At 39.6% G+C, this 20,022-nt stretch overlaps 1 protein-coding gene across 1 annotated transcript in view; it reads right to left on the bottom strand.

Moving 5' to 3' along the window:
• LOC103374366 (DNA ligase 1) overlaps positions 1–15,213 on the bottom strand; it is a gene marked incomplete at its 3' end in the record, with an annotated part of 62,580 nt that extends 47,367 nt beyond the window's left edge. Inside the window, exons 1-7 of the mRNA XM_008304444.1 lie at positions 15,054–15,213; positions 14,380–14,448; positions 12,994–13,171; positions 9,638–9,812; positions 6,449–6,586; positions 2,164–2,544; positions 1,879–1,987 (exon numbers count right to left, since the gene is read on the bottom strand). Of these exons, the coding sequence (XP_008302666.1) occupies positions 1,879–1,987; positions 2,164–2,544; positions 6,449–6,586; positions 9,638–9,812; positions 12,994–13,171; positions 14,380–14,448; positions 15,054–15,070 (1,067 nt within the window). The remainder of the gene's footprint in view (positions 1–1,878; positions 1,988–2,163; positions 2,545–6,448; positions 6,587–9,637; positions 9,813–12,993; positions 13,172–14,379; positions 14,449–15,053) is intronic.
• Between the last annotated feature and the right edge of the window lie 4,809 nt (positions 15,214–20,022).

Raw genomic sequence — 20,022 nt, 5'->3', positions numbered from 1 at the left:
CACAACATGCAAATCATTATCACTTTACATAACTGGCCCTGAAATTCCCCTTCACTTGAGTTTCTGGTTTGTCAGAAGTGTCTGCAATCTCATTTGCCACATTCTGTTGCAAAACTTCTATTGAAACTGTAATGAGCTTGTTTTAACATCTTGAGAGTGTAATGCCACCTTCTGTGGCTACAACTAAAGTCTTGACTGAGACTCGAGTTTCAGCTGCAAAAGCAGACAGACGATGTTGCTCACTTGCTCTTTTAGCAGCTCAGCGCTCGTCTTTTCTTCGTGTTTCTTTCTGCTTAAAGTTGAGCTGCATAAAGTAATGTTGTGTTGCTCTTATTGTATGTATGCTTGAATAAAATTGTACAAGCAATCAGGGGCGCTCCCGCACTGTAGCTGGGCCAGTGACAAACCAAAAATACAAACTGCTTGGCAAGAGTTCAGGTTGAGTTTGTTGCCTTCCTGTCCAGTGCACAGTGGACCGACACAGTTGGGCTGAATCAATGTGGTGTTGTTTCTTATCAGGGCTGATATCAGCAACTGGCAATCAAGAAAGACAGATAAGCAATATTTGCATTGTTATATATTACTGGCTTGTGTTACCAGTAAAGTGATAATTCACACCTCGGCTTCCTTATTGATGAGAATTACTACAACTGAATACATACATACTGTTTCTTTACTGTGAGATCGACTGATTATAGTTAAACAATTAATGTTCCTGCTGCAGCTAAGGCTGCTGCTCTTCTCAGTTTTATTAAACTTTCACTTTTTCTTTTTCCACTAAGGCCCTGATCTTAAAGCATTGTTTGTTTGTATAGTTTTCCAGACACTGTTTTGGGGTAATCTGTGACTGCCTTTTAACAAAGCTGTTAGCCGTTTGCGTAGCCTTTGCCACTGTGAAAGCAGTCCTGATTTGTGGCAACGGCTGTGCTTCTTGGTTGGTTTGTAGGTGTTGTCAAAGTTAATCTTACTTTAGAAAGATGTTATGGGTACTGTGAAGAGGCATAGAAAACCTCTTAGCGATAGCCTTAGCCTAGCACCGTCTCAGAATATATTCCGGCAGCATTAACACTAACAAAGTATATTTTTAAGGCATTTTCAGGGCAACAGGGCATGCTGATATAAGATTACAGTGTTTACTTTAATTTCAGCAGCACCTTCTAAACACAGCTACACTAATTTACCGAAGCTTCTCCGTTCTGCAAATGCACTCCTCTGTCCCTGTCTGGAAACAGCAGCTTTCCGTGTTGATTGGCTGTTACTCATGACTCGTAACCAATCAGATAGAGCTGTGGGTGGGACATTGCTTGAGACCATCAGCGCATTTTAAAATTTTTAGTGATAATCTGCTAATAAAAATAACAATATCCATAATTGGGAAAAATGCACAATCCGATAATTGGTTGACTCCTACAACACAGCACAGGATTTCTGCATAATTTGGAACTTCCTGTTGTGCTCGGGAAAGCGTTGACAGATCAAAGTACCTCCAAAGTCCTGCACTGACTGCTCCGATTTCAAGTGTGCAAATAACACCGAATCTCTCAGCCTGTCTTCATAACAAGCACTTTTCTTCTGTGCACCATTTGTTCTCCTGGCACGTACACAGTCAGCATGTTTGCAGCGCATACAGACCATGTGGTCACAAATTTTGTGGGGGCAAGCGAGTGTCCACAGAGAAGATAATGCAGAAAGCATGACATGGCCTTCTGTCATCTCTTTCTATTACACGCGTGTCCACTTCACCAGAGGTCGGAGGTCAAGTTCGGCTGAACGGCACAACATGTGGATGAGTTCGGTGTCAGACAAACGAGCAGAAAGAATTACAAACATGTAGCGCTCCATCTATCCTGAGCTACCCCCGTCTTTCTGCTTTCTTACCCTTTGGTGTCTTTGCTCTCCTCCTCTGAACTCTTCCTCTCTGCACTCGGCTTTTCCTCCCCTTCATTCTTCTCTGGTTTGTCTGTCTTCACTGCTGCTTTTCTGGGAGCTATTGAAAGAAATAAATTAAAAAAAAGAGAAGGTGAGGGTGGAGCAGGGGTTGTGGCACAGAAATATTTTGCTGTCTCCCCCCAACTGATAAAACCATAGCACATTTACAGACACTTTCTCTTTTTTCTTTTTTTTTTTTAATGCAAGCACAGAGCTATGCAAATTTTTCCTCACCAAAGAAACTGCTGATGGGGGCTTTCTTGGCCGCTTCCTTATCTTTCTGCTCTTTCGCTTCTTTCTGCTTTTTCGCCGTTGGACTTTTTGGGCTCCCTCCTCTGTCTCGCTTGTCCTTTTCAACCACCTCCTTCTTGGCAACGGCAGGCCCTTTCTCATCATCTGTCTTCTCCTTTGCTTCATTTTTCTTTTCCGCCCCCTCAGCTTTCTTTTCTTTCTCATCAGAGCTCTTTTTCTCCACCTGCTCCTCCTCCTCCTTGGCCTTGTCTCCTTCCTCTTTCTTCTCGTTCTCCACCTCCTCATCTGGGCTGTTAGCCTCGGTCACTGCCTTTTCAACCCTTTCTTCCTTTGCTCCCTCCTCCATGGGTTCATCGGTGTTCCCTACACAGGGTGAGACACAAAGGGAGTGGAGTCACTGAAGAGATAAATGCCACCGGGTTAACTGAGGGCAACCCAGGTTTTTTTTTTCCTTTTTTTGTGAGCCCGTGTTTGAACATAGTTTAAACATACCGGCCTTTCTCAATAAATGCCGCAGGTTATATTTCTGAGGCTTTCCTTTTCACCTGAGAGTGTTGGGTAAGGGAGAAATTACTATTGACAAACTTGTAGCACAGAGTCCCAGCAGACAGAGCTGGGGTCATGACACCGGCTGTGTGACGAGCCAGACATGAAACTTTAATTTCCTCATCCAAACACTGAAATAAGCTGGTGGACTGGTTTACCCAATAGTCATGTTTGTTATTTCACCAGACATTTCTTTTTTTTTTTAAACGAAAGAAACTGGGCCATTGCTACGCTGCTCAAAGAAAGATCAGGTTGAGACGCTGACTGTGGAAAACTCAATAATTCTGATGAAAACTAAGTTGCTGCCGGCTTTCGCACACTCATTATTCTCTAGAACTTTGCTTTGAATGAGAGATCATGTCAAAGTATAGACAAAGAGATTACGAAAAAGCCATAGAGGCACCAGTGGATGGGGTAAATTTCCCAGTTTGTTTTTCACAGATGGTAAAATTATGGATCCGAATCAGAGCTTTCCACGAGCGCCGTCTGCCAGCCAAACAGCTGAACACTCATTTAAGACAGACTGCTACTTTATTATATACATTTTTGATTGTAATATAGTTGTAATTCGGTACGTGTGTGCATTTTACGAGCTTCACAAAACTGCAGCGTGATGATCAAGAATTGTCCGAGAGCCTAGAGACATGTCTAATGTTTCAGACGTCTTAGCAAAATAAATAATAATGCATACATATATTTTATATAGCGCTTTTTAAGAAACTTTAAACCAAACAAAAACCCAAAACAGTACAACAAAGCATTGAAGTGTGAGAGTCGAGAGTATGGTCAAGGGGAAATACCAGTTTAATAATATAAATACAATAATACATATATAAATATAAATAATAGATGATAAAACACATTAACCCTCTAAACTGCAAAATCTTCGCGCACTTTTGCAAAAAAAAAAAACAACCCAAAATTATACCATTTGCCAGAGAAGAAACTGCAAAAACAGAAAGAATTGCCAGATTTTCCACTTTCCACTTGTCCTTGAACTTGTGAAATGAAAATGAATGAAATGAAAATGAAATGAAATGAATGAAAACTACTTTATTTATCCCAGAAGGGAAATTCAATTATCACGTGTCCATTTCAGTTTCATCAGGACAATTATTCAGATCTCAGCTTCATAACATTGTGACACTTTATGTAGGTTTTATTGGAAAATGTGATAAAAAAAAAAAAAAAACAGTTTGTACAAACCTAAATATGTAAAAAGTAAATCAATAAAATCTTTGTGCTCATCGGTGCAACTGTGAAGCCACGACTGACTCAACCTTGACCAACATTCAAGTGAGGAAAACTTCAGGCTGAACTGCAGGATGTGTTTGCGCCGAGCAGATAGGTGGAAAAACCACTTACATCTTTGTCAAAAATGTAAGAGGCAGTAAAATATCTTTAATGCATTGAGTCATACTTTTTCAGTATTGGTAGCACCTTTTAAAATGCTGCACCTGTTGACTCCAGGTTTTCAATTTTTGTAAATAAATAAACAAACTCACCTTTCCTGTTTCCTATTTTTTGAAAGGTTCACAGTATTATAACTGTGTCACACTGCACAGAAGAAAACTCCCTTAGAAGTAAAAAGAAATTCCCAGAAACTGTTTCAAGGGTTGTAAATTTCACTGACTGCACAGACAAGAATAGCGGCTCCAATAATTGGTCGACAGCCTCATTAGAAGATCTACTTCAGCAAAGTATAATAGTAGCTATTTACAGACTGTGGGGACTAAAAAACCTCCTTCCTCCCTACAGTAATCCATTACATGTTTACAGCCATTAAACGGGTAACAATTAAGAGTATTTACAGTGTATATGGGGGAACAGTAGCACTAGAATGTGCCAGACGCCACCAAATGTTTTTGAATTGCTTGGGCTGCAGACGTCAAACAAAAGGGAAAGGGAGTATAAGCTATTACAGTTATATAATTAAGGGGTTTGGCTCATACTTTGAGTAGAATTTAACAGATAAGAAAACAGATTAAATCATAATTGCTTGACTGTCTTTAATCCTTAGGAACTCTGGCAGTATTTGTTCGGTTTCGCTCTTTTTTTTTGCAGGTTTATGGTTTAATCACTGCATGTATTTGTGCCATTACAACATCGTTTTCTGCATAAAGTGATACAACCATTTGACATTCAGGCTGCAAAGAGAGATTATTTTCATTAAGTCATTAATCAACTAATTATATTTTTTTTTGTTCAGCCAAAACGCATGTCACAATTTACCAGAGCCCGAGGTCACGGCTACAAATTGCTTATTTTGTCAGACCAACAGTTCAAATATTTCCAAGTCATGATTTATCGTAGAGAAAAGCAGCAAACGCTCGTATCTGGGAGGCTGGAACCAAAGAATGTTGGTCACTTCTGCTTGGCAATTAACATCTGATGAATCATCAAAGTTGGTGCCAATTATTTCTTTTTTGATCAACTGATCAATTTGCCAATTACAACTTGTGCATGCAGCAAATCTCTAAATATAACTTGTCAGAGGAGACCGAGCGTGGCAGCGATAAAGAAACGAAACTGATGGGACACTTTGCGTTAGACGCCACTGGCAAGAACTGAGACATTGTAAAAGCAAAATTGAATTTGAATTTGGAAATATTAAAGAGCCCATATTATGCACATTTGCAGGGTCATACTTTTATTTTGGGGCCCTCTCGAAAATCTTTATATGCTTTAATGTTCAGAAAACCTCATTAGTTTTCTCACAGCGAACGGTGCTGCAGCACATTTTGTCACCCTGCGTCTGAAACGCTCCGTTTTAGCTCTCGTTTCTTTAAAAGTCAGCTGTGATTATTCCACTGAACAGACAAAGCAGGGCAACACTGGTTACGTATTCCAACCCCAGATTTAGGGATTTAGGGATGTATCCCGAGCAGAAGCAGCTCCAGTGAGGGAACAGTGGCAAGAAAGCTGCTCACTCTCTATCTGAAGGCCCAAACTCAGTGCTTGGCAGACTTTTTTGCAAATGTGTTACATGGTGACGTAAATAAGTAACAGTAATAAATCCTGTCATGCAAACAAGACATTTCAGCAGACATACGAGGGGAATTTTACATTTCATGGTGGCGTTACAGCAAAGACTGTGACTTGATGACAGCATCAAGGGGGTAGAAAAATGGAGCTTGTCGAGTTTCACTAATTAGCTTATTTTTTCTCTCTGAGGTAAACCAATCAGCTGTGACGGATGCTATATAGGGGCAGTTGGACCATGCACAAAGGTTCAGCTGGCACTAAAACAGCCATATTGTTGTACATTTGAAGACCATACACATTGTCAGGTTCATCTGGTTGGACAGAGAGGGGACAGCTGCAAGACGAGGGCTGCACATCCTAATTTTGGCAGTATTTTTTTTTTAATTTTAGTTTTTAATCTTTTCCTAATCATTGGCTACTGCAGATTTAATTTAAGATGTGGACATGTAGAGGAATTGTTTATGCGTAATTGCATATGCAAAAGAGCTAAAACAAACTAAATAAAAGGAAAAATCCCAAAAAGTATAAGATGGCCTCTTTTAAAAAACAACATACTATGATGATTATTCAAAATAAATAAATGTTTGCTGATGAAATAATGTGCTGCTTTGTTTTTCTTCCCCTTTCATCAGAGGTGTTTGTGCAACTTTTCCAATTTCCATCCTCACCAGGACTTTCCAGACTTGCACCGAAGCCAAATTCTGTTATCAGACTGCTAGCAGAGACAAAAGCGTACCTGCACCGCTGGCATCGGCCTCCACACGGGGTCGTTTGTTTTGCTGACCCTGCTCCTCCTTGGCCTCGGGCTCCTCCTTTTGACTCTCGCCGTCACTCCTGCTCTCGTCGAGTTTCCTCTTAGGGAACATCTTCCTCGCTGCACACATCAGGACACAGGCATTAAATTAAAAGAAAGGAGAAGAAAGAAGCGAGAGGCAGCCCAACTGAAATCGTGCCATGATCAAACAGAAAGAGAATATGGAGATGAAAACAGGGCGAGTCTGCTCTCTTACTGCAGATGTAGGGCACCAGAGGAAAAAAAAAGAAAGAAAGAGAGAATCACAGATACGTACTTTGCTAATGAAAACACTAATTCCATCCTGAAAGATATTATGCAGCACAGCAGCTTACAGTTCCAGCGTAATTTCCTCTGTAATGTTATGCAGCAGTGATGCTTGAGGGCAATCTTGGTTTTGGATCCACATCTGCCTCTGCTTCGGTCCTTGTTAGGGTTCTAGCACAGGTAGCACTGCTGATGTGTTTCCTTCTAGATATTATAATGAACGCATTAACCCGGGACATTAAGAATGCAATTTCTGGTCAAATTAGCGAGTTACTTTAATGTGATGTTTTCTCCAGCAGAGATGGTGGCAGGGCTCTTATTGTGGTAACGCACCACTGCTGAAAGCAAACACTGCAGTCATCAAACACAAAGAGAATGGGATGATGAAAAGAGAATGAGCCGCTTCCCTGCTGCAGAAGTGGGATGAAGGAAAGTGAGAAAGGAGGTGCTTCCCCAAATGGAAAGTACTTGAAAACTCTGCAGCTCTAAGTAGCTTAAATTCCCTTTAAAATCCTACATTTCTGGTGTGATCCACATAAAAATAAAAAAAAAATCACTTGGCCATTCTATTTCATGTTAAATGCAGATATTTGCACACACACACACATCTCATTAAGAATTTACAAATAATGAACACTTATGGCTGAAAAGCAGCAGCAGCTCTCTTTCAGTTCTATCTTGCACATGTGAAATGTTCTGGCTGCCGTGAACCAACTGCAGCTATGAAATATTTAAACACAACCTATGTTCTTTTGTAAGAAAGTTACCAAAGCCTGCGCATCAAAAAAAAAAAAAAGGGAACCAAATAAGCATTGACAATCAGCTACAATAATGGGACGAGAGGCTCTGCTGGTTCCATTAACGCCCAGTCAGCAGAAACGATACATCGCAAGACAATGCGGCAGTAATAATATTATTATCACAATGCAAATACATGCAGAAAAATAATGACAGAAGCTCAAGGACGGTGTAGTGGTTCTTCAGCAGATTAGATTAATGGCAAATAGTGAAACACAATCCAGCCGGGTGGTTGTCAATCCAAAACAGTGCAGAGAGTTAAGAGATGAATGAAACAAAGAGGTGAAAAGTGTACTTCGCAGTTTCTCGCAAACAAATTTCTTATGCATTCAGTTTGTGATAAATGTCTTGTTTTCGCCCCTCATTGTGAAATAATGAGTATTTGGAGCCATTAGGCTCTTGCAAACAAGTAATCAAGTAAAAACAGCTCGAGGCACGAAAACTATCAATCCTCTGCTGGTGTCAAAGTTCAAAACGTTGCATGTTTGGAAGAAAACTTGAAAACTAGGAGAAAGGGGGGAAAGACGAAGCAGGTTTCACATAGTCAGGCTTTGTTTACGTACGCTGGTTTGACAAAACCTCAAACCCAGTCACAGATGGTGAGTATCACAACACTGGTTATCAACTTTCAACCAGGACTGAGCTCCAAATCTCACATTTTTTCCTTTTATTTAAGCTCCCCTCCCAAAGTATAGACTGTTTCATGCACTATACCTACAATTTAGACTACTATTACTTTTATTAGACATACTACTTCTGTAGTGCAAAATGAACTGTCATCTGTCTGTGATCTCAGCAGCTCGAACTTGCATTCACTTGCTCAACACTGTGATGATGTAACTGTGCTGAGAACTGTGAGTCAAAATGTCCAGAAAAGCATGTGTAGTAGGACATCCGGGTATGTTTGGCACACTGTATTTGATCTAATATGTATTGGGACATACTAAATCTTTTTCTTGCATAATATATAGGATTAAAGTATTGATATTGGAACGCAGCCCAGGTTTTCTTCTTCAGCCTTTGTGCTGGCTCACATAAAAAGGGACGTTTGCCATATGACTCTTCTTTAGAGAAGACGGCAGGTTGTTATGCTGGAGAGCTATGACAAATATAAAAACTTATTCTGGTAAAATACTGGTAGAAAACTGGTAACCGTGTTAATATGTGTTTTATTACTCGCTCTCAGCTGCAGCTGCTCGTTTCTTTATCTCCTATTTCCTTATTTACTGATAGACACACATTAGAGCTCTTAAACTTTAAACTTCATACATTTAAACATGATACTCAAGAGATGCATTTAGGTCTGATACTGGCCCATAATTAAGAATAAGTGGGACTCGCTTTAGTTTTCGGCCAAATCAAAGTAAAATTAATATTGTGGATTGAATATTCTCTGTGATAAATACCAAAAAACGTTTTTAAAGCCCTGGTCTGTTAGCTGCAGTACCACCAGTGCAAAAAGAACTTGACAGCAAATCAGGACGAAACATTAAAACGTATTTATGCATTGCCTGCATCACTAAGTGAATGAATGTGCGTTCCCGTGGCAACACAACACATACAGTTTCCTGACTCCAACTTCAACGGGTGGGATTACTATTTTACAGCTAAATAGGTTTTCAAAGAGAACGTATTCCTTCAGCCGGGAATCGATGTTACTTAATATGATCAGGAAAGGAACTGGTGAACAGGAGACACTTCTTACAGCGGGTTTAAATCCAGATTTCTAAACAGAAGATCCTTTGGGACGGGTTAGATGTGCAGCATCAGTTACCATGGTGATCAAGCAAGTTAAAAGAAAGTCCTTTGTGGCGCTGAAAACTGACTCTAAGCTCAACATACTACATTACAACTTGTTTTGTGGCACTTATCCAGATTGTTTTCTCCTGACTAGATCCTTGCTTGTGTTGTATCCGCTCTCAGGTGTACGTCGCTTTGGATAAAAGCGTCTGCTGAATGAAATTGTGCATTAATCCATCAGCCTTGCTTTGTGTCAGGCTTAAGTATGGATTTAAGGTAAGACAAATGAATCAAGCTAGAATAAATAAACTGAGATCAGACACCGACCCGTCTTGCGCTTGACAATCCCAGACGGCGAGATGGAGTTGGGAGTGCCCGGGGTCCCTGGTGACGCTGAGGAGGCCGGGGTAGCTGGAGTGACAGGAGTGGCGGGGGTTACAGGTGTGGCCGGGGCAGGCGGTGGAGACAGCGGGGTGGGAACTGCCTTAAACACATCGTCCTTCTGGAAAACACAAGCAGCAGCGTCAGTAATCATTATGACAAGAGGCAGCACAAACAAGAGCTTTAATGGACAGAAACACTGCTGGTTTTGTTTTGAGGTTATGTCTCCTTTTAATATTTACATCAACATCTTGACTATTCTCATTTACACATAATAACAAAAATGCAAATGACAGAAACAATTGTCCGGCTGTCCAGAAAAATGTCACTTGGATCACTGTGAACTGTTTGTATTGTCTGTCTGCGTTGCATCTTCTGCCAAGGAAAATGAGAGTATTTGCTTCTTTTTGTACAAAAAAAAAAAAGAAATCCAATTTGTTTACTGAATAAAAAATGTCTTTTGAGGACCTGTCAACATGGGACAGCTGAAGACATAAAAACAAAAGGCTGAACAGTCTGTGAGGCAACAGATCGCTCAGTAAGTGTTGGGGAAAAAAATACCACAAACCCTGCTGTGCAAAAACTTTAGCCACTTTACAAGTTTAGAGTTGTAGCTTTTCTGCAGTCAAATTGAAGGAAACAAGAGGCATTGACCTTGTTAACTCCTTTGTATCTCATGAGAGGTTTGTTCAACGAAGTCAACCTGCTGCCATTGTTCACCTGTTAGAAATGCAGCTGCGTCTCGAGTTTCCAGCAGAGCGTTGCTCACTGAGCAGCATTGTTATAGTGGGAAACATGGCATCAGAACTAACAGGAAAAAGTGTCAGAAGTCACATTGTTATTCTGAGCGAAGAGGGTCTTTCTCAGCTTCAAATCACGGCTAGACTAATGGTTTCTAAGGGGGCAGAGCATGCAGCTCTGAAACACTGCGTGGAAACTGGATCAGTTGTATCAAAAGCAGGATTGAGGCAGACTAAATGTGAGCGCACCATCAAAAGATCAATACATCAAGCTTTGTTCGCCGACCGATAGAAAAGCAGCTTCATCGCAGATATAGGGTTTCTAAATAAAGAACACAAGACTCCAATCAGCAAAAGTCTTCTCAAAAGAAGGCTGTCTGGTCGCGTCTCGAAGGACGAGGAGCGTCTCTAAACTGCTTCTCAGGAGGGGAAACAAGGCCGATCACTTGGGGTGGGCTGAGACATAAAAGCATCTCAGAGTGGATGATAGAAAAAAAAAAAAAAAAGTCAGAGTCACTGATGAATCACAGATAGAGATTAGCAGCCTTAAGAGAAGGCTGTATGTGGGGAGAGAAGCACACTGAGAATGTACAGAGAAACATGATGGTGGGAATATTCAACTCTCAGGGTTTTTTTGCTGCTCTGGACACCTGCAGTGAATCTGTTCCATCCTGATGGAGGAGAAGCAGCACTCTGTTCTTCAGAAACATGCTCCAACCTTGTGGTTTCCAAGGATTCACCCTGCAGCAGGGTAATGAACCCAAACACACCTCAAAGCTCTGACTTGAAGACCAAGTAGGACCACAATCGCCCGACTTCAACCTCACTGAACATTTATGGATTCATTCGAGGGCTTGAAAAAGCCAAACATTCCTGACATGAAGAGAAGCTCTTTGTTGCATCATGCTGGGGAAACGTGGCTTATCAGGTGTGAACAAACTTGCGGAGTCAATGCAGCTCAAGTGCTGCTTTCATTAAAGCTACAGGATGCAAACACTGAGATATTTGGACATTTTTCACAGACTTCACTTTTAACAGAGATTGTTAAGCTGATATACTAACTTGTAATGAAACAAAACAAAACATGCAAAATGTAAGTATCTTCACTGGTGTTCTCAGACTTTTAGACCTAAATGTAGCAGCCAATTAACTATCATTCATCATAAGCCAACCGTACAAGACCCACCTACACAGAAGGGCTTCAACAACATAAAAACTTAGAATACAAAAGAGTCTCAAAAACCAGTTCAAGAGTGAGCAAAAATGTCAAAACAGAAATACTGAACATCCAGCTACTGTCCTTCTAATAAACACACACACAGTCTTTTTTTTTTGCATAGCTACCGTTGTTTAATGACATCTGGTTTATAATGTATTCATGAAAGCTGATGCTGATGAAGGTTTTTTTTTTTGGAGCTCATCTGTCAAAAGCTCCTCGCATTCTGACCTTTAAAGCCATTTTTGCTGTTTATGTGTAGGGTTTTGTTTACCAAATCATGAGAAATAACAAGAAAATGCACAGATATCTGTCTCATTAGGTAACACAGACCCTTTGTCTTGACTGTAAGCAGACTGATCAGCACCCAAAGGTCCATTCAGAGCCAGAAAATAAAACCTCACGTACTTTAACAGTAAGGGAAGTAGATCCCGAAATCCTGACTATAATGTGCTGCTGGTTGATAAAACGGCATCAAAATTAATTTCCAAGAAGTCTGATAACTGATTAATTATTCATCCAGTTATTTATTGGGCAAATTCTGAGCTTGGTTCCCTTTGATTCGTTCTGTCAAGTCTCCTCTCTGCATAAAAGTTACGCTCAGACGTGAACATTTTGGAGCCACAAAGACCACAAAGGTATTTTTGACATTCTGTTAAACATCTTCCAGACCAATAATTACTCAAAAGTATTAAAAGATAAATAATTAGTACTTGCTGTTCTACATTTATTCAGCAAGAGAGGATGGCTATATTAGCACCTAGTCAGAAAAAAAGAGCATAATGACAACCATATGAAAGGGATGTAGGGTTGGTCACACTGTGTATCCATTATAATCTCTTCACTCAATGAACAAATAATGAATAATTGCTGACATATTACAAACAAAATGAGAGGGGCGGTTAAGAGAAGTGTTTATCAAACAACAGGTGGTTGAACGACAGCCAGAGCTGATAATCAGCTCTTTTCATTACGTGGCTTATTGACAAATGTATTCAACGTAGTGATTCACCATACAATTAACATGTCTTTGTGTAACCGTGTTTTTCCCGTCACTAAGTAAACAATAGGCACTGATGCACCTACAGGAGCTCTGAATGAGACGCAGCTCGTTGAAGTTACAGTGTGAATTTAGGCACTTTTGATGGGTTTCATACTGTTTTAGTAAGTTTTAGTGGCGAGGGGCAAAAGCGAGGCCCACTGGTAATTCATCGTTAACAATTATAACATTAGGGATTCATTATATAATCTGTTTTGGCAGAAATGTCACTGAGAGACTGCAGCTGATGTGTTGAATTTTAATAAACTCTGATGTTTGAATTCAAAAGTAAAAGTGCCCCTTTTACCTTTTCTGTTTTTCCAGAGGCTTCTTTATCTCCTTGTCCTTTGGCAGCGACATCCTTAACAACTGGCACTTCGTCATCGTCGCTGTCCACGATCTGACGCCGGCGTTTGGCGACCTTCTTGACGGGTGAATCTACTTCGCGAGCGCCGTTCTGCACCTTAAGAGGGCTCTTAACAGGCCTGGAGATGAGCACAGGCACACGGTTAAGAAGTCATGCAATGCAAAGGAATGAAGCCTTTTATTTATACGGCGCTGCTGAAAAGCACAGCCACGAGGTGCTATATTAGGTATTTAAAAAAGGATAAAGTCAATATCAAAAGCTATAAAAAAAAAAAGAAAACCTATAAAATCAAAGCAAGTGTCATTAAAAAAAAAAAGAGGTCAAAGCCATAATGAAGAAGATCATTACATAAAGCTGAGTCAATTAAAGCGAGTTTTAAGACACACTTTAAAGATTATGCAGTCAAAAGATAATGAACACTTTATCATCAAAGCAGCTCGGAGATGAGAAACAGAAGTTCTCATCTCTCTCCACACTGTCTTTTGATAATAACTGCTGGACACAAAAAGTTTCACTAAGCAACAGAGATTCAAAGATAACAGCCCGTCGGTGGGCTTTCTGCATTAAAAACTTGTTTGAAAATTAGCTGATGCACTGATATAGTTTACTGGTGCCCAACCAGGAGAACAAACGCCGGTATTTTAAGTATTTTAGACAAAAAAAAAAGATCCATTTTTGTCAATACGACTGCTTTATTAAGTGGTGTATTCCTTCAAAACAGTTCCTCAAACAGCCTAATATGTGTAAGTATAGATAAACGAATAACATAATTAATGAGTTCAGTGAGACGGGAGATCTGTATCAGAGGTTTTTTTTTAAACTTCAAAGTGCCAGCAGCAACAAATTCAATTCAATTTTCTCTTCATCTGCCAAAAAACTTTTGTAATTAAAGGATGGAGTTGTGCACTGGGACCGCAACTGGCAGCTATTCTTGTTATTGAATAATCTGTCAGTTGTTTTCTACTTTAATCAATTAGTTGTTTGGTCTCGAGAACGGTGAAAAATGTCATTCAGTGCTTCCCAAACCCCACGATGACATCTTCAAATGCTGTTTCATCCACAACCCAAAGCTGAGATTCAGTTTGCTGTCATATGGGACTAAAAAAAACAAACTATTCACATTTAAGAAGCTGCAATAAGATATTATTGCTTTTTTGCCTTAAAAAAAATAAAAAAATAAATAAAATTGATTACTGGATTATCAAAGTAGTTGGCGAATCATCATTGCAGCTCTGTTCTGCACATCTGTTCATCAGATGGATGCAGTAAACAGCTGCATGGAGCAATTTCCTCAAAATGTTGTGTGATGAGAAAGGAACATCTTACTTTTTCACGGGTTCATCTGTGCTTTTCTTCTGGATGTCCTTGTCTTTGCTCTTGGGCTGAAAGAAGGATCTGGAGGAGGAGGAGAAGCAGTTAAAAGCACTGGGTGGCCTGACGTGAGTGCCACCAGTGTATAAAAGGGCAATACAGTAACTAAAGCATCATACATTTATAACAACACAGCTAATTTGTAAGTGGCTTCATATCAAGATGCTGGTTGTGGGATGTAAACGAGCCTAATCACAACTCTTGCTAGCTTAGCAAGCCTCATGTAGCCTGTGTTGCTCTATTGTAGCCTCATAGGACTGATACGATCAGACAGCAGCTACAAAACGTTTCTGTCTCGTACCAAAACAAATTGTCTTAAAGTTTTAGGCTAGTTTTATCTCCCTGGACGTCTATTTAAACACATTTTAGCGTCCGCATTCACTAAAGCGAACTAAAGCGATTCAAAACAGACTCATTTAAGCTAATGCTAGCTAACAAGCTAACGCTAATGTTCAGCCACATTTTACACAAATAAGTCCGCTTCCAGGCACTTTTATCCCCTTAAACACAACTCAAAACCCAGTTACCGTGTAACAAGTCACCGCTAGACAGAAACAAACACAGGCAGGCCAACGTTACTTCCTCGCAGGTTAAACAGAAACTTTCTCCGGCTGCCGGTTGGTACTTACGCGATGCTCCGCTGCATGTTGTCTTCAAACTCGTCCCTCAAACTGCTACTAAATCGAGATGAACGGTTAAACTACAGCTCTGTTCCCAGATTCACAAACACAGAAACAGCAACTCCCGCGCTGCTACAGCTCAGAGGCAAAATAACTTAGAATATTCGGCGCCAAAAATGACATCTGAGCCGAAGATTGTCTATGAGAGAAGATGAGTCACTCGAATCGGAACCAGTCTGGAAACGGAGGCATTCGGATGTACGCATGCGCAGTACTGGACAGGTAGCAGAAATATGTCTCTGGATTAGTTCAACCTGCTCTGTGACACTCCATTATAACCAACCGTGTTTAATTTACTGCTTGACATTGCTTTAAAGGACCAGTTCAACTCATATAAAGCTTTATTTCACTCATGGGCGGTTGTGTTTTAAAGACTAACCCACCCAACAATCAAAAAATAGATCATTTGACTTTACTTTTTATAGAAAATCCATCTGTAAATCATATTAATTAGACTTACCAAACATCTGAAACAATACTACCGTGTTGCCTACAGTTATCCTAAATGTCAGGCCTCTTTACTTTTGCAATGCACTGCAAAAAACATATGGTTGCAATTATTGGTTGCAAAGTCTCACAAAGGCGCACTTTTGCTGTTTTACCTGTCCTGTGCCGTCCATTATATCCCAATCAATTTATTATTTTTTACTGCTTGAAATTGCTTTAAAGGAGCACTTTAACTCACATAGTGCAACTTTCCACTTGCCAAAAAGTGACAGAAATATTATTCTAACATCAAAATGATTTTTTTTTTCACCAAAAAGGGTTATATTTTAAACTGAGACAATCATAATTTCTTTACTTTATATATGAAACCCATTGGTAAACCATGTTAATTACAGTCTAAATAGGAATATTAGACATAGTAAACACATACAGACTCTACATCAGAAACAATACTATAGTACTTGCAGTAGTTATCCTAAAATGTCAGGTCTGATTACGCTATAAAACGCCAAAAAAGAAAGAAAGAAAGAAAATTGGTTGGTTATGCACATTTGCACATTACAACTGTTTGATGCAAATAAAAGCAGTTGTTATAATATTTAAACAGGGGAAGATAGCTTTAACACGAATTACTTTTTAGCAGATGATCTTTTTTTTATATGCTGATTTTGACAAGCCTAGTGGATCTTGATTAACTCGGTATATATATAAATTACAAGCTCAATATTTAAATATTTAAAAACTATGCATAAATTCTGCGAGATGTCAAGAAATGTATTGTGGTATTAAGAAATGAAATTGCATCAACAGTTTAAAAAAAAACATACACTGTGCTGTATTTTTTTTAATGGGATACAAAAATAGAAACATAAACATGAATCATTGAGATGTCAGAAAATATTTGAATTGAACAGCGGTGGTCCCCAAAAATGCAACCAGAGTGGCACCTCTGTTCATTCACTCCTCTCTGCTGTGACTCTTCTCTCCCGGGAAAAGTCTGTTGCGGGAAAGTTTGCGGGAAGTTCAAGGCGCCACTGCCCCCTGCCGCATCGGAGTGGAAACTGCAGCCACCGGCGTCTGGTCCTGATGCTGCAGAGATGACATGAAGGCCCCCTTTTTTCATGAAAATTTCACCATGTCTGTCTGGATGCATCATTTATGCTCGCAGCTCGTATTATTTTCATGAAGACCATGAAGCGGGAGGGCGAAATGCAAGACAAACAGCTGAATAATGGAGGCTGAGTGCACTGCTTTATTTACTCAAACACAAGTGCCATGTTGTTAATTGTTTACAAGTTCAATTCCCCCACTGTGGCGTGAAGAGACGACAGAACAAGAGCAGCTTCATCAATATTTCTATTCAAAGAAGAAAAAAACAAAACAACATGATCCGACTCAATAAATACAAAGTCTATGTATCTTACAGGCAGTGAATAATAAACTACTGTACAATAAGCTCAAAAGAAAAGCACAACAAGAGAGGAATCAGTCCATCTGTTGTAGTTCATTCCTCTTCTTGGCTGCCTCTCCTTGAGTTTCAGTCTGCTTCACTCCACTGAACAAGCCCTGACTGATGTGGAGGTTCAGATCCCACCCAGAGGGGCTCTTGTGAGGCCAGACGTTAGCGTTCAGGCCCGGTTCCCTCAGGCCGACCCCAGCAGCAGCAGCAGCAGCAGAAGCAGCAGCAGGGGTTGAGATGAAGGGGAAGGGGCCGTGGAGAGCCCGGGGCATCGGCATTGGTTTAGGGAGGCAGCATGGGAGTAAAAAGGGGTGAGGAGGAGGCTGGACCGCTGTCAGGAAGAAGAGTTTAAGTCACATCAGTCACAAAACATAAAGAAATGTCTGCTTAGATGTGCGCGTGGAGCTCAGAGACTTATTATTTCATCAATATTGCTGTGAAACGATTAATTAGCACGATCCAGAAGAACGTAACAACATGCAAATGTGGTCAAATAAACAGAAAAATGTCGAAATCTTAGCAGTTTGGTGACACAATTGAATTTATATTATTGTTTATATTATTGTCAGGTGTTTTCAGGTGAAATATTTCATTATAATGCTATAGTACTTAGAATTACTTCGGTATATTTGGCAACATTACTTCATACTGTACTGTTCTAGCGTTATTTTAGCTTACGCATCTTATTTCAATGTTGTGTTGTAGAAACTTCACACCTGTATATTATCACAGCTTTGAGTTTCCAGTGACTGTTGGAATTCTGAATTTTCAGATATGAAATCATTGAAAGAAAATGCTGTTTTCACATAAACAATCATACATTTTGGTTCTTTCATGTATTTATTCGCAATCTTCTGGAAGTGTGACCAAATCTGCCGGGTCAAAAATATACGTACACCAACTTCAGTTATCAGCGATGGTGATGTAGAAAACTGTGTTAATTAAATTCCCTTAGTGGCCTCATAACATCTCATTGACTACAGGTGCTGACTCCTCTGAACCAATTTAAACAGGCCCACTTGATGCACTCATTGGACTCAGCCACAAACAGCGCATGAGGAGTACAGATCTGAAGAAGGAAATCACTGATTTGACCATGTCAGCTTTGCCAAAATGTATCTGTGCAAACAGCTGTTTTAAAAATATAAAGAGCATGGTACAGTTGTGTCACCGCCACGGTCAGGAAGAAAACCCAAGAGACAGTTGGTCAGGATGGTAAAGAGTCAACCAAGAATCACCAAAAAGCAGGTCTTCAATGAATTAGAAGCTGCTGGAACATCAGTGTCCACAGTCAAGTGGGTTTTACATCAATGGACGAAGAGACTCGACTGAAGTTGCTGCTGCCCAGTTAGACAAACAAAAGGAATTCTGGAAGAAAGTTCTGATGAAACAAAAATTTAGCTGTTTGGCTGCAATAACAACAAATATGTTTGGAGGAGAGAAGGTGAGGCCTTTAACCCCAAGAACACCAAACCCACCATCAAGCATGGTGGTGGCAGTATTATGCTCAGGGGCTGTTCTGGTGCCAGTGGAACCGGTGCTTTACGTAAAGTAAACAGAATAACTAAGAAGGAAGATGAGCTCCACATTCTTCAGGAAAACCTAAATTCATCATCCAGAAAGTTGGGTCCTGAACACCATGATGTGTGTTTCAACAAGACAATGAGCCAAAATACACATCAAAAGTGGGAAAGAAATGGTTAAATCAGGCTAGAATTAAGGTTTTAGAACATAAAAGAAACAAAATGCATGATTGTTTTCTTCGACAAAGATCCATGGATTTCAATGATTCCATCGAAAATTCAAGACTTCCATGATATACCTGGTCTTCACATGTGTTTGGAAACTTTTGTTCAGGACTCTATATCTTTTTACCTTTATACTTATTAGGGACTGTCAATTTGCTTTTTCCGAACAATATCTGGCACAAGATTTTCCTTTAGAATTAATAAAGTTTTATTATATGGTATATAATTTTATCTTAATTCGAGGCTTCTCTGCAGCTTTAAACTGCCTCACAGGAAGACGAGATGCTCGAAAGCTTCAGAAAAAGCTACTAAGTGACACTGAATAAAGATGTTAGTGTTAAAATTAATTATATCGCTTTATAAAATTCAAAACAGCCGAACTATCCAGCTAAATAATGAGGAATTCAACCCATAAACCTGAAGCAACTCAATTTTTAAGATGCATAGTACATTTTTAACATTTACTCTCTTTCCCTGAGACGTGCTCGTCTGTGCTGCTTGAATTTATTCTCTCTGAAAATACAGTCTTCAAGGTCAAGATTGAACTCCGTCCTTGTGTTATTTCCCATCACAGTCAGTCTTTATTCACCTTGAAATACATTAAATTATAGAAGAAGGACGCCATCAAAATGCTGTTTCCTTGTAACTTGAACTAAAACGAGCTTTAGTGAACCGGCCTTGAAGAGTGAGTAATGTGATGTCAACATGTGTGAATATGAGGAAAATGGAAAAGTGATTGTTTTTAGTGTTTCCCCTTCGTCTAAAAGTGAAACGCATTCTGATATCAGTCCAGCAAACACTACAATCACTGCTTTTATTGATTACACAGTCAAGTGGCGAATTCTCAATAAATCCCCTAAACAGTGGAACCTCTAATGCAGGAGAGCATCTGATTCCTCTGCAGCACTGAGTTTTAATCACAAAACCACTGAGGACACATCATTGAACCACATGACATGTTCCCTCTTCACTGTGAACTGAAAACACAATGTCCTGCTGCAACAAACTGTTATTAATCCAATAATACGGCTACAAATAATCCCCAATTACTTTGCTATTTACTCCTGTTTAAAAGAGCTACACTGTAAAAACAAATCTGGAAAAATGCTCAAAAACTGTAAAAAAAAAAAAAAAAAAGAAATATGACAAATGTTTATAAAATAATGATATCGCTGATTAAAATACAGTAAAATAAAAGGCAGTAAAGTGCAGTAAGGCAGTGTTATTTTATGATCACACTTTGCAAATTAAAAAAATACGATTT

This window comes from Stegastes partitus, unplaced genomic scaffold (genome assembly GCF_000690725.1).
Source record: "Stegastes partitus isolate 25-593 unplaced genomic scaffold, Stegastes_partitus-1.0.2 Scaffold2223, whole genome shotgun sequence".
Classification (NCBI taxonomy): Eukaryota; Metazoa; Chordata; class Actinopteri; family Pomacentridae; genus Stegastes; species Stegastes partitus.
The sequence above is the reverse complement of the archived record's forward strand: the minus strand, read 5'-3'. Positions and strand labels throughout refer to the sequence as shown.